This window comes from Lolium perenne, chromosome 5 (genome assembly GCF_019359855.2).
Source record: "Lolium perenne isolate Kyuss_39 chromosome 5, Kyuss_2.0, whole genome shotgun sequence".
NCBI lineage: Eukaryota > Viridiplantae > Streptophyta > Magnoliopsida > Poales > Poaceae > Lolium > Lolium perenne.
Window position 1 is genome coordinate 123,850,128 of NC_067248.2, and position 13,015 is coordinate 123,863,142.

Consider the following 13,015-nt stretch of genomic DNA (forward strand, 5'->3'; position numbering starts at 1 on the left):
ATATCTTCAAGTTCACAAGAACCAATTTCATGCATGATCTCCGCATAAAGCTCATAAGGAATAGCACTAATACTTGCACCAATATCACATAAACCATAATAACAATGATCACCAATTCTAACAGAGAGCATAGGAACACTAGCTTTCCTAGACTTATTAGGATGCGAAACAATATTAGAAGCATCTTCACAGAAAATAATATGACCATCTTCTACATTTTCAGTCACAAGATCTTTAACTATTGCAATAGCAGGTTCAACCTTTATTTGTTCTTCTGGTTCTATAGGTTTCTTTGCACTTTTATTAACTGCACTAGATATAACAGAGTACTCCTTCATTTTAGCAGGGAAAGGAGTTTTTTCAATATAAGCTTCAGGAAGAATATGATCAACAGTTTCAATTATAGCACATTTATTTATAAATGAATCAATTTTATCTTTATATGGTTCATGATACTTATCAAAATTCTTCCTAGGCAAATCAAAGTGAGAGGCAAAAGCTTTATAAAAATTTGCAACAACTTGAGAATCAAGACCATAAGTAGCACTCATATTACGAAATTTATCAGTGTCCATAAAAACTTCAATGCATTTATAATCATAGTTTATACCTGACTCTCTATCTTTGTCGTTCTCCCATCCTTCAGTATTCTCCTGGATCCGATAAAGAAGGTCCCTTTTAAACTCTTCTTTGTTGCGTGTAAATGATCCAGAACAAGAAGTATCCAGCAAAGTCTTATCTTGAAAGGACAATTTGCATAGAAATTATCAATAATAATATTACCAGGAAGCTCATGAATGGGGCATTTGAGCATTAAAGACTTCAATCTCCCCCAAGCTTGGGCAATACTCTCTCCATCATGAGGCCAGAAATTATATATGCGGTTCCGATCTTTGTGAATTTCACTTGGAGGATAGAATTTGGAATAAAATAAAGGCACAATATCCTCCCAATTAAGAGAATCCCTATTCTTCAGCAATTTATACCAGTGCGCTGCTTTACCAGACAGTGATATAGAGAATAGTTTCTTCCTAACTTCATCCATAGCAATACCTGCACATTTGAATAACCCGCATAATTCATGTAAAAACAGTAAATGATCACCAGGATGGACAGTTCCATCCCCTTCATAGCGGTTATCCACAACACGTTCAATAATTTTCATAGGTATTTTGTATGGAACCTCTTTCTCACCTGGCGTCTCATCCACTACCTTTGCAGTAGTAGTAGATTTTACAAAGAGGAATTCAAGAGAAGACCCCTCCATAATGAATTATAGCAGCAGGCAGAAATAAAAACAGCACGTACAGTAAAGGTTTTCCTTACCAATTCCACTTACCAATAGCGCTTCACTCCCCGGCAACGGCGCCAGAAAATAGTCTTGATGACCCACAAGTATAGGGGGTGTATCGTAGTACTTTCGATAAATAAGAGTGTCGAACCCAACGAGGAGCAGAAGGTGTTGACAAGCAGTTTCGATGAAGGATTCACTGTAAATGCTCACAGACAAGTATTCAGGGGGTTTTGATATAGCAGGTAAATAAAGTACGAGTAAGTAAAATGCGAGAGAAATAATTGCAGCGAGTGGCCCAATCCTTTTTAGCACAAAGGACAAGCCGGCTTGTTTACTTATAATGACCAAACGTTCTTGAGGACACACGGGAATTTTAGTCTAGTGCTTTCGCTTCATATAGCTGATTAATCTTCATTGTTTTGATAAGTGTTGTGTGGGTGAACCTATGCTAATGCACCGCCCTTCCTAGGACTAATACATACTTGTGATTATACCCCTTGCAAGCATCCGCAAATACAAGAAAGTAATTAAGATAAATCTAACCACAGCCTTAAACTCTGAGATCCTGCTATCCCTCCAGCATCGATATACCAACGGGGGCTTAGGTTTCTGTCACTCCGGCAACCCCGCAATTAGCAACCGAATACAAGATGCACTCCCCTAGGCCCATAAATGGTGAAGTATCGTGTAGTCGACGTTCACATGACACCACTAGAAGAATAACACCACAACTTAAATATCATAACATTGAATACTAACCAACATAATTCACTACTAACATTTAGACTTCACCCATGTCCTCAAGAACTAAACGAACTACTCACGAGACATCATATGGAACATGATCAGAGGTGATATGATGATGAATAACAATCTGAACATAAACCTTGGTTCAATGGTTTCACTCAATAGCATCAATAACAAGTAGAAATCAACACCGGGAGAGTTTCCCCTATCAAACAATCAAGATCCAACCCAAATCGTTACAGCGGTGATGAGGTGCAGCGGTGGAGATGGCGGTGATGATGATGGAGATGATGACGATGGTGATGGAGATGATGTCCAGCTCGATGACGGTGACGATGGCGTCGATTTCCCCCTCCGGGAGGGAATTTCCCCGGTGGATTCCTGCCCGCCGGAGAGCTCTTTTCTCTCTGGTGTTTTCCGCCCCGCAGAGGCGGCTGTGACTCTTCATGACTATCCTCCGGGGCTTAGGTTTTCGGGACGAAGACATACGCAAAGAAAAGGAGGCAAGAGGGGGCTGTGGGCCCCCTCCTCACAGGGCGGCGCAGCCAGGGCAGGGCCCGCACCGGCCTATGAGGGGGGCTCATGGCGGCCCTCCTTGGCTCCTCCTTTTGGCTACCTCCGTCTTCTGGAAAAATAGGATTTTCAGTATAATTCCCGTCAATTGCTGATCTTCCGAAATATTGCATTCTGACGGCGCTTTTTCCAGTAGAATCCTGACTCCGGTGCACGATCCTCCAATAATCATGAAATATGCAAAATAGATGAAATAACATAAGTATCATCTCCAAATATGAAATATATCGATGAATAACAGCAAATTATGATATAAAATAGTGATGCAAAATGGACGTATCAGGGCTTAGGCGTGAAACGCAGTTGGGCCAAACAAAGAGAAAGGGAATGGGCCAGCCCAGCATTGTGTCTCGCACACGCGGGCCGTCTGACGCTGGGTCCCACGCGTCAGCGTCACTTAAACGTCGAAACGGTAAGTTTTGTTCTGGGACGCACGATTAGATCGTGATCAAACAGCTCATAGCCATCGTCGTCGACGGCGAGAGGAGGGCTTACTGGCGGCGCGGGCAGGGGGTCGGAGAGCTCACCGGCGCTCCGGCGGTCGTCGGTGAGGTGCGCGGCGACGTTGTGGTCGACGGCGAGGCTCCAGGTACAAGCGGCGTCGCTGGAGGTGGCGCCAATCGTCTCCTCCTTCTGCGGCGGCTCCACGGGTTCCGGCGGTGCAATTGGATGGCTCCGGTGGGCAATGTTGAGGTGGAGAGGGTGGAGGAGGTCGAGTGAGAGGAGGGGAAGCTTGCGGTGTGATGGATTCAGAGAGGGGAGTGCCCCTTTTATAGCGGCGAGGCGAGGCCGTGGTGCTGCGGTGAGGTCAGCCATGGCGACGCGTCTACAGGGGCGGCATGGCTCGGGCGATGACTCAGGCGAGGTCAGTGCAGTCACGCCAGACTTGATTGCGGTGAAAACGAGGCCGTGACGAGGGCAGGCGACCGTCGTCTCTGTCGCGGGTACCGGCGGAGGTCGTTGACGGTGTCGTCGTCTACAGGGTTCCGCGGGCCAATGGGCATGTCTGGGCGGTAGCTGGTGGCGTGGCGGAGCTGCTGGCGCGCGGAGAGATCAAGTGGGGACGTAGGTCAGCGGGGCAGCGTCACGCTCTGGCACGCTCCGGTGTGTGTCCGTGCGCGTCCTGGTGTGCGCGGTGCGTCACTGGGCGCGCGTGGGCTGGCCAGTGTGGTGCTCTCCGCTAACGATGGCGTGTACCAGCGAGTCCAGGAGAGTGAGAGGGATGCGTTTTACACGGTCGTGCACGATGGAGAAGCAAGGAGAGAGGGGTGGCATGTGTGTGTGCCATGCCATGGACGGCATGGTTGAATGGTGACGATGGCATGTACTGCATCATGTCTCTGGTGCTTGTCATGAAGGAGGGAGTACAGGAGAGGACTTAAGATGACCCATGGTCGATGGTTTAGGCAACGAACCACTGGATATATGCATGTAGAGAGTTGGCAGGAATGGTGCACACCAAGTGTTCGGTCAAATGGCCGCAAGAAGGAATTTTCAAATTTCGAAATGAATTTTGGTGGAGTTGATTTGAATAATGTTTGGAGCATAATGGTGGTGGTGGTGTGTAAATTTGAATGGATTTGCAAGATTTAAAAAATGCACAATCTAGAATCTGTTTGAATGTTGCTACTTTGCTTGATGATAATTTGAAATCTAGCAAGAATTTGCAGGGGTGGTTTTGACCAAAGTTGTTCACCTTGATGATGTCTTGGATGAAGTGCAAAGAGTTGAGATTGTTTGGTTTAAAAATCTCTTAATACAGAGGCTCAAAGTAGGTGTCCTGATATAAATGGCAGATTTGACCATTATCTTATGTAAGCTCAATTTGAATTCTATTTTGATTTGATTTGAGTTTCTTTGATTACAAAGGTGTTCTTAAGTGTTTAGAAACATTATTCAACCATTGGCACAAGCCAAATTGGCCTAGGTTAAGGTTTTGGAAAATTGGCCATAAGTACATACGTACATTTCATGTTTTTTATTTTATTTTCTTTTTCTTTGACCAAAGGTCATCAATTTGGGTTCCTTGTATGTTAGTTTGAGTTTATTAATGGTTTCAAACCATTTGGGAAAAGTAAATAGGGCATAGGACATAATTGGTGAAATGGCCATAAGCCCACATATGTGAGGGTTTTTGCAATGTCTTATTTTCTTCCTTTCTTTCCTTTTTGATCTCAAAGGATCATGGTTAGGGTTTAGAGATGATGTCAAGAAATTCAAACACAAGGCATGGCAAAGTCACACACTCATGCATCCATATTATGCAACACATGGAAATTAAATAAAGTTTTTGTTAGCTCCAAATTTTGGAAATAGGGAAATTCATTTTTTCTTTGTTTTAAAAATTGGGATGTTACACCACCGCACCTAGCTCTCCAACGGAGATTAGCACTTGCAAGAGTGTGAACTTGGGGGTAAATCATCGTCTCCAGCGTGCCTCGGTTATCTCTATACCCGAGCTCTTTACTTATGCACTTTACTTTGTGATAGCCATCGTGCTTGAAGTTATATATCTTGCTATCACATAGTTTGCTTGTATTGCTTATGATAAGTTGTTGGTGCACTTAGGTGAACCATAGTATATAGGCTTTGGGCTTGACAAAGTATACGCTAGTTTTATTTCGCATTTGTTAAGTCCATATCGTAAAAGTTTTAAACCGCCTATTCACCCCCCTCTAGGCGACATCCGTGTCCTTTCACACTTGTCGCACGTACAAGGAGGACGAGGCGACCATGTTATCCAAAGTTTTTTCCGTTCAATGACCTAGCTAAACACGACCCATGGCATATTTTTTTCTTTTTCTCTTCTCATTTTCTGCACCACGAACAATGTCAACTTACTGCACATTCCAGAATAGTTCCCACTCTAGCGTAGGAAAGTTATGGCGTGAAACTTTTCACAAAAGTCAAACTAGTTAAATTTTACCAAGTTCTTAGAAACCTCTATAATGTGAAATCAATTTTATTAGATATGTTATGAAATATTTTTTGTACTATAGTTGTATAACATCATAGTTGTTCATAGTTTATAACATGGTCAAACTTAGCACTGTTTGACTTTTATCAAAATTTGTAGCCTTGTTTTGCGGAACTGAGGTAGTATTTCTTTTGCGGTGAATACTTTTATATTAGTGCCAATGAATCAGGTTCAATTTTGGTTTAGAAGATAATACGAGATGCTGATGTCCAAATGAGCTTACAAAATGAGAACAATGTCCCTCCGTAGCTAGAAGACCAGAATCGTCGGGGAAACTCGCCACCACCAATCTGATGGCATGCTTATCTCCAATGAGTCTCTGGATCAAATAAACTTTAATGGAATTTTTTGGGTTCCAAACAAAGGACTTCTTTCTATTAGAAACCATTTTGCAAAGAAACCAATCCTCTATAATACATATGGATTTATTATCTATAGACAATCCATTAGAATTGGACAATTCATAGCAAGAGGTCACGACTCCGTTTGGAACAGAGAAAATAAAAATGTATAAATATAAAATACGCATGATTTGAGATGTCATGTATCCTGAATTTCCACAGTAACCAAAACCACATGATTGTTTGATTCACAAGACTTAAAATAAAATAGGAGTATAAAAAATATACAAATCCCAATAATGTAGTCAAATCAAAATCAAACAAGAAGTATTATAACAATGTTATTATGCCTCTACAGACCTAGATCTTGTTCTTCGTGCATAGAAATTCGAAACCAAGGTCCAATGGTTTGGTAAATTTTTGATTTTTTTTTAAAAAAATTGAGACCATATGAACTTTTCTTGTGCTTTTCGTGTTCTTCATTCTTTTGAACAATACATATGAATAGTGTCTCTATTTGTCTTTGTTTGTCCACTTTTTCTATGAACCAAAGAGGCCCCTCATGAAAACTTCAAAACTAAACTATTGTTTGGATGACACACAAGAAAAACAAGTAACTGCAGACACAATGAGACATGGGCAGTTTCGTTGCAATTTCAAAGGACAAAAAAAACGAGTATGTTACGAGAAGTAATCAATAACAATTAGTTTTATTTCAAGCAGTAAACATATATAAAGCACAAACTCTATGTGAATTTAATCTAGGCACGTTCATGAAACGCAAAAAACAAGTATGTTACGAGCAGTAATCAATCACAATTAGTTTTATTTCAAGCAGTACAAATATATAAAGCACAAACTCTATGTGAATTTAGTCTAGGCTCGTTCACGAAACACGATGGCGCACGTGGCCGAGACAAGTGTTCCCCCTTCCCAAACTCGTGTATCGATCACCAATCGGGATGGCGGGATCCAACTTTCTCTTCACTACTGCTACCGGACTAAACTTTCCACCACTTTACCATTCATAAACGACTCATTTGGATTTAGAATAAGTTATAAACTAATCATTTTGTTCCTTTTTTTTGGGTAGGAGCTCGTGATTCCAGACACCATTTTTAATTAACCGATCGAAGGTTTTTTATATCAATTTTTGCGAAAAATCCACCAATCTAGTCATAATCCTGAACAATAGTACAATGAAACCCAAAAGCAATTTAAAGAATTACAAAAAATTCTTTGGGCCACCTAGCGACGACTACAAGCATTTGAGCAAGCCGAAGGCACGCCGCCTTCCTCGCCCCTCCCTCATTGTAGCCAGTAAAACTTGTCATACTAAAATTTGTTGTAGTAGATATACTAAAAGTCATCATGCTAAACCTCTAAAGGACCAGCGCAGGAGAAAAGCAACCATCGCCAATAAAGGAAAGCATAGAATAGAAGAACATAGATCAAATCCAGCGAGATCCACCATAGACAAGCCTCCACAGCTTAGTCAGCCTCTTTTTGGATAGATTTAGATGCACGCTCACAGTTAGTCAGCCTTTTTGACACCTACTACTAGTCAACCTAATTAGAGTGCTTTGTTGGACTTCTCTTAGATTTTGGGAGTAAGAAAGATTCATCAAAAAACACTTGGACTGCACAATTGGTTAATTCGCTTAGGCCTTCACCGAGCCAAAATATTGGAAAAATATTTACAAAGTAGGCTGCCTGCTAGGTCACCTACCTTACCACCTAGCTAGGACACTTCCCAACCATCTGCAACAAGTTTGAACTAACTCTCGTCGTCAGTCGTAACACGTTGGCGCGTGAAGGACGCACGTGTGCAGCTATATATTGCTGCACTTCCCACACCCGATTTCAACGAGTGATCGGAGGTGCGCAGGCAAGTAAGCAGCTCCCGCGATGCCAGCCATGGAAGCCAAACTCACCGGCCAAGAAACCATCGCAGAGATCATGATGAAGAGGGACAGCGACGACGACGCCGACGACGAACTGCCCAGCGCCGGTGGAGGCAGCGACAGTAGTCAGGATGCGATGGTCTTCACTGACGAGGACGACGACGAGCTGTTCGAGCTCGACATCTCGCTCCTCCGCGGCTTCGACGACGACGACGTCCAGGACCGACACCGCGCTAGTGACGGCGCTGGTGATTGCGCACATGCCCTGCTGGCCAACTGCTTGCTGCCGGTGAGCTCGGTCAGCATGGCGGTGCCGGTGACGGCGAACGACGCCGTCTCAGCCTGCTACGCGTTCTCCACGTACAACAGCCCGAGGAGGTTCAGCGTCGGCATCAGTGGCGGTGGCAGGAGGAAGCTTGGGCGTGCAGCAGCTGACGGCGGCATTTCCAGCTGGGCGAGGTTTCGCCTCTCCAGCAGGGGATTCGCAACCGTGGGGAATTTCCAGAGATAGCTGTTCCATCCTCCGTGTATACGAAAGAAATGTCAACACGCAAATGTGTAATATGATGTGAAATAGGGCCCCACTATCAACTCAAAACAAAAAAAAAGTTATCCTTCTGCACTTCTAATTCTAAGGGCAGGCGTCCGTTTGCGTCGCCTGGCGGACGGGAAAATGGTCGTGCGTCCGTTTGCGTCTGGGGTTGGCTCCAGCGGGGCGACGCATTTTGGGCGCAGGCCAGAATTCAAAAAAGATGAAATAGCGTCGACTTTGCACGAAAATACAGCCGCAAATTAAGGGCTGAAACAAGTTCATCACACTTTGCAGCTCGTACGGCGCAAAGTGGAGCAAAAGGGGCACAACAAGGCCTGAACAGCAATAAAAAAAGTCCAAAAGGAGGCCAAGGTGTTGGGCGCATGGCGCCGGCGATCAGGCGTCTCGCGCGCGGATTTCGGCGCGCCTCTTCATGAACCATGCCCTGGTTTCGTCGTCGACGCCGCTCAAGTCGGCAAGCATGATCCTTGTGTCTTCTGCACGCAATTTGGCCTCGGCGTCTGCCTTTTTGGCCTCGATGTCCAGCCTTTGGACATCGAGGACCTCCTTGGCGAGGTTCTGGTAGATGGCAGCTGCGGCCTCTTTTTCCAGGCGCCTCTTCTCGTCCCTAGCAGCCATGGCGGCACGGTTGTCGGCCATTATCTTCTCCATGCTCTGCGTGAACGCAGTGGCCTGCGCCTCCCGGACAAGATCGGCCTTGGTAGCCTTATGGCCTCGTGGACGAGGTGGAAGGGCTGGACGGCCTTGGTCGTCGTCTTCACCGTCGAGGTTGATCGCTGTCCCATTCCTCACAGCTTCGTTGTAGGCCGCAAAACTTGTCATCCACTTGTTGTTGTTCTTGAGCAGGTCCCAGCAATGGACCATATGGTAGCCCTTCTTATGCGTCGCCTTGAACTTCTCCAAGGCGCGGGATACCTGCAATCATAGCCGCCAATGATGTACATACAATGATGCAAATTGTGTAGAATGATGATGGTTGTATCGTGTTTACCACTGTTAGGACGCTAGTGCCGCTTACGGGGTTGTTAATAGCATGTTCGACCGCCGAACAGAACCTGCTTGTCTCTTGTTTGATGTAGTTCCATCTTTTCCGGAGGGACTCTTCCGTCCGAGGGCATGTGATATGGTAGGGCGGGTGCATCCTGGTCTCATTTTACTGCTGCAAGACCTTTGCTCAATAGACCTTGCCCTTTTGTTGGGCGCCATTGATACAATCATGGGTCGTTGCCAGCCACGCTTCACACAAACACTTATCCTCGTCGTCGACGAAGCCTTGTGTCCTCAAGCTCTTGCCCTTCTTCTTCGTCGTAATGTCCGTGGGGATAGGTTGTGTTGGCGCGTCGTCGAAGTCGTCGACGGACACGGGTGTTGGCTGCGTCTACTGGGTGGCGAACAGGCGTGCGGTCTCGATGTCCTCCGCATCTTGCGTTGGTGGCCAGTCATCATGCGCGCCTGTCCCGGCCCGATCATCGCGAACGAAGCCGCCGCCGTAGATAATTTCTTGGATGTCTGAATCATGGTTGTCCTTCCAATAGTACTACGAACGATCGGACATCAGATGCATGGTCGTCCATCGTCGGGCAGGCGGCACCATTTCGTCGAACAGGTTGCGGGGCTGCGGCATGCTTTCCTCCGGCACCTGGCGCGTCTTCTGTGTCGCGCCCGGGCAGGAGTCACCGCTTCTAGGCATCCGGTTGAGGTCGGGAACCGGAGCCCCGGTCAACTTCACCGGCGGCAGGCCGGAGGCGAACCGCGAAGCCGCGTGGCCCTGCAAGGGAGCGGGAGTTCCAGGGCGCAGCTGGGAACTTACCGAGCTGACCGAAGAGGCCGGAGGAGCGACGCCGGCGATCCCCTCTCTCTTGACAAGCATGTAGCCCTCCGCAAAGGTCGGATGGAGGGTTACTTGCGCGGCGCCGGCTTTGATCTGCATCTGCCAGGCTTGGTGGTTGACCGCCGGCGGCAGTCTTGATCTTCTGGTTCTTCCGCCGCCCGCGACGCTTCGCGGCCTCCACGATTTTCTCCTCCGCGGAGAGCACCTTCTTTGCCGCCTTCAGCTTTTCCTCCCGGCCGCCGACGTTGGCGGCCCGCTTTGCTTCCGCCGGAGCTGCAGCCTCCATCCTGGCTATGGTCGTGGCTACGGGGGAGTGTGGGGCGGCGGCGGGTGCTAGGGTTTGCTCTGCATCCATGGCGGTAGCTGCGGCGGCGAGGACGTCCATCGCTTCTGGACTGCTCGCGCCGGTCTAGTTTGCAATTTGCGCGGGGGAATGGCCAGTGGCGGGAATAATATCGGCCTCTAGCCACTGACGCGTGGGTCCTATGTCTTTTTCGGCGGACACATTCCGCGACCGCCGAGCGTCCGCGGAGACGCAACCTGACGCATATTTGGGTCAGGTTTGCGTCTCCGCGGACGGCCCGGTCACTTTGTGTCGCCCCGCTGGAACAGGCCCCAGACGCATTTCCGGTCACGGCGGACAAAAACGATGGTTTGCGTCGCGCCCGCTGGAGATGCCCTAAGTTCCCGTTTCATACCTTTGAAATCTCTGCCCTTAAAATAGCGTATTTGACACTAAACATCCAGAACCTATGCAACTTTACTCGAAGTTGGAGCTATCCGTAGAGCGACGTGACACATGAATACTGGTTGGACACCAATATTTAAAAGGACTCACCTCGCGGAGTTAGTTTACAAGTAAATTCAGAAATAGACAATTCCACAAGTTTGTTATCTGAGTGAAAGATGACTCCAGAAGTAAAGGATAGTGGAGGGTCAAGCCTATAAAGAACCCAAACCAAAAAAAAAAAAGTTGACTTCATATTTAGGAATTTCAACAAAGTCCAAGCCTCCATGTTAATTTCCCGAACAAAAGTGTAACACTTCTCTCTGATAGGAGCAGGTGTGTAAAAGAAGGGATTAGAAGTTGTTGCCAGTTTTCCCAGGTTTGCTTTGTTTTATTATTGTAAAAAGGAAATTTAAACTAAATTATCTGTTGAACCGAGGTGTGAACAATTTCACCACGGCGTTGCTTGTGTCAGTATCTTCCAAGCAAGATATCATATTGATAGGTTTTGAAAAATATCATTTTACGCAAAACGTATTTGCCTTTTTTATGTGCAAGGCTGACAATTGTTTATCAAGCAGATGACAACAATGAGATACAATTAAGCTCCAAATGGTAGAAAATCCTGTAGGTTCAGTGATAGATTAATTACCACTGGATTATACATCCAATATTGCCTCTTTATTACTTTTATTTTTCATTTGATCTCGGCGACGAAACAGTGCCTCTGAGCTGAGCACTTGCATAGCTTTACATTTGCCATGGAGGTGATCTTTTTTTATCGATATGTACATTCAAATGAAAGTGTGATGCATGTTTAACAGAAATTCATGGGCAATTACCTATAGTTACTCAAAAAGAAAAGAATACGACAGAGCCAAGAATAGTTTATATATTCGTGCGATTTAACATGGGATCCCAAATTTTCTCAGCATATTTCAATCACAACAACAAAAATCAGACTAACAGTGACTACAGACGCTCCAACTACAGAACTGAGATGCAACTTCGACACCCTGATCAGAAAATAAACCACACAGATCTCTGATAGCTTGAGAGCGTGTCCACGTACAAATTGATGAATTTTACGACGTATAGAACTCAAAAACATTGCAAATTCTCAATCATCCAGTAGTGCAAACTAGTTGAAAGCATTGTACCTGCAAGGATTAATGCCCCTGATCGATTACAGCTCAACCGCTAATTAAAATGGAAGATAATACTTCGATCATCCCCTGATCAGTGATCATAATTCAGAAGACAAATTACACAGAATTCTGAAGCTTGGCAGACATGTACAACTCGAGTATACAACATACTATCAATCAGACAGTACTAAACACTAGCTGCAAACTAGGTTGGATTGCGAGCACCTAATGTGCAGGAACAGGCATCATGCCAGGGCACCGCGAGCGGAAGAAGGTCGGCATGGGAAGCATGGTCGGCTCTGGCGAGGCGAAGAAGCTCGATCCAGAGAACACGGGATCCATGCGCGGCACCCTCGGAACCATCAATATTATCTCCTCCTCCTGCGACTGCTTGTCGTTGATCTCCGGCTCCTCCGGCTCGCCGGTCCGACTCTCGGCGTCGGCCTGTGCAGAGCGAGGCTTCTTGTGGATGTCCCAGCGATCGGCGGACGACGTGCGGCTGGGCGCCCGCTTGTTGCTGTCCCACTTGTCGCACAACGAAGCACGGCCGGGTATCCCGATGCTTCTCCGGCTCGACGACGATGACGAGTAGGTGCTGCTGACGCTGCTGCTCCCGCACTTCTTGTTTATGTCCCAGCGCTCGCCGGAGGAGGAGGCGCGACCTGGACTTGAGCTACCGCAGGACGATGAAGGGCTTCCAGGTCTCCTGTCCGTCTTGTGCGCGTCCCACCTCTCGACTGAGTCGGCGCGGCCGGGCTTGGGCTTGGAGGCGAAGGAAGTCGGAAGGATGATGAGGCACGGCGCGATCGTGCTCATCGGTGGGGTCGGGAGTAGGCCCGGGAGAAGCGCTGCGGCAGCCTTGGCCATCGCTCGATCAACCGACGCCATGGATGATGATCTTCTACTTGGTCCGAGAAACT

The 13,015-nt window shown here is 46.6% G+C and overlaps 1 protein-coding gene across 1 annotated transcript; it reads left to right on the top strand.

Annotated features, from left to right (window-relative positions):
• The first annotated feature begins 7,786 nt into the window (after positions 1–7,786).
• LOC127304793 (uncharacterized) lies at positions 7,787–8,458 on the top strand. Its single transcript, XM_051335379.1, has one exon. It carries the CDS (start codon positions 7,841–7,843, stop codon positions 8,345–8,347), a length of 507 nt encoding a protein of 168 aa, XP_051191339.1. The 5' UTR covers positions 7,787–7,840; the 3' UTR covers positions 8,348–8,458.
• Positions 8,459–13,015: the final 4,557 nt, after the last annotated feature.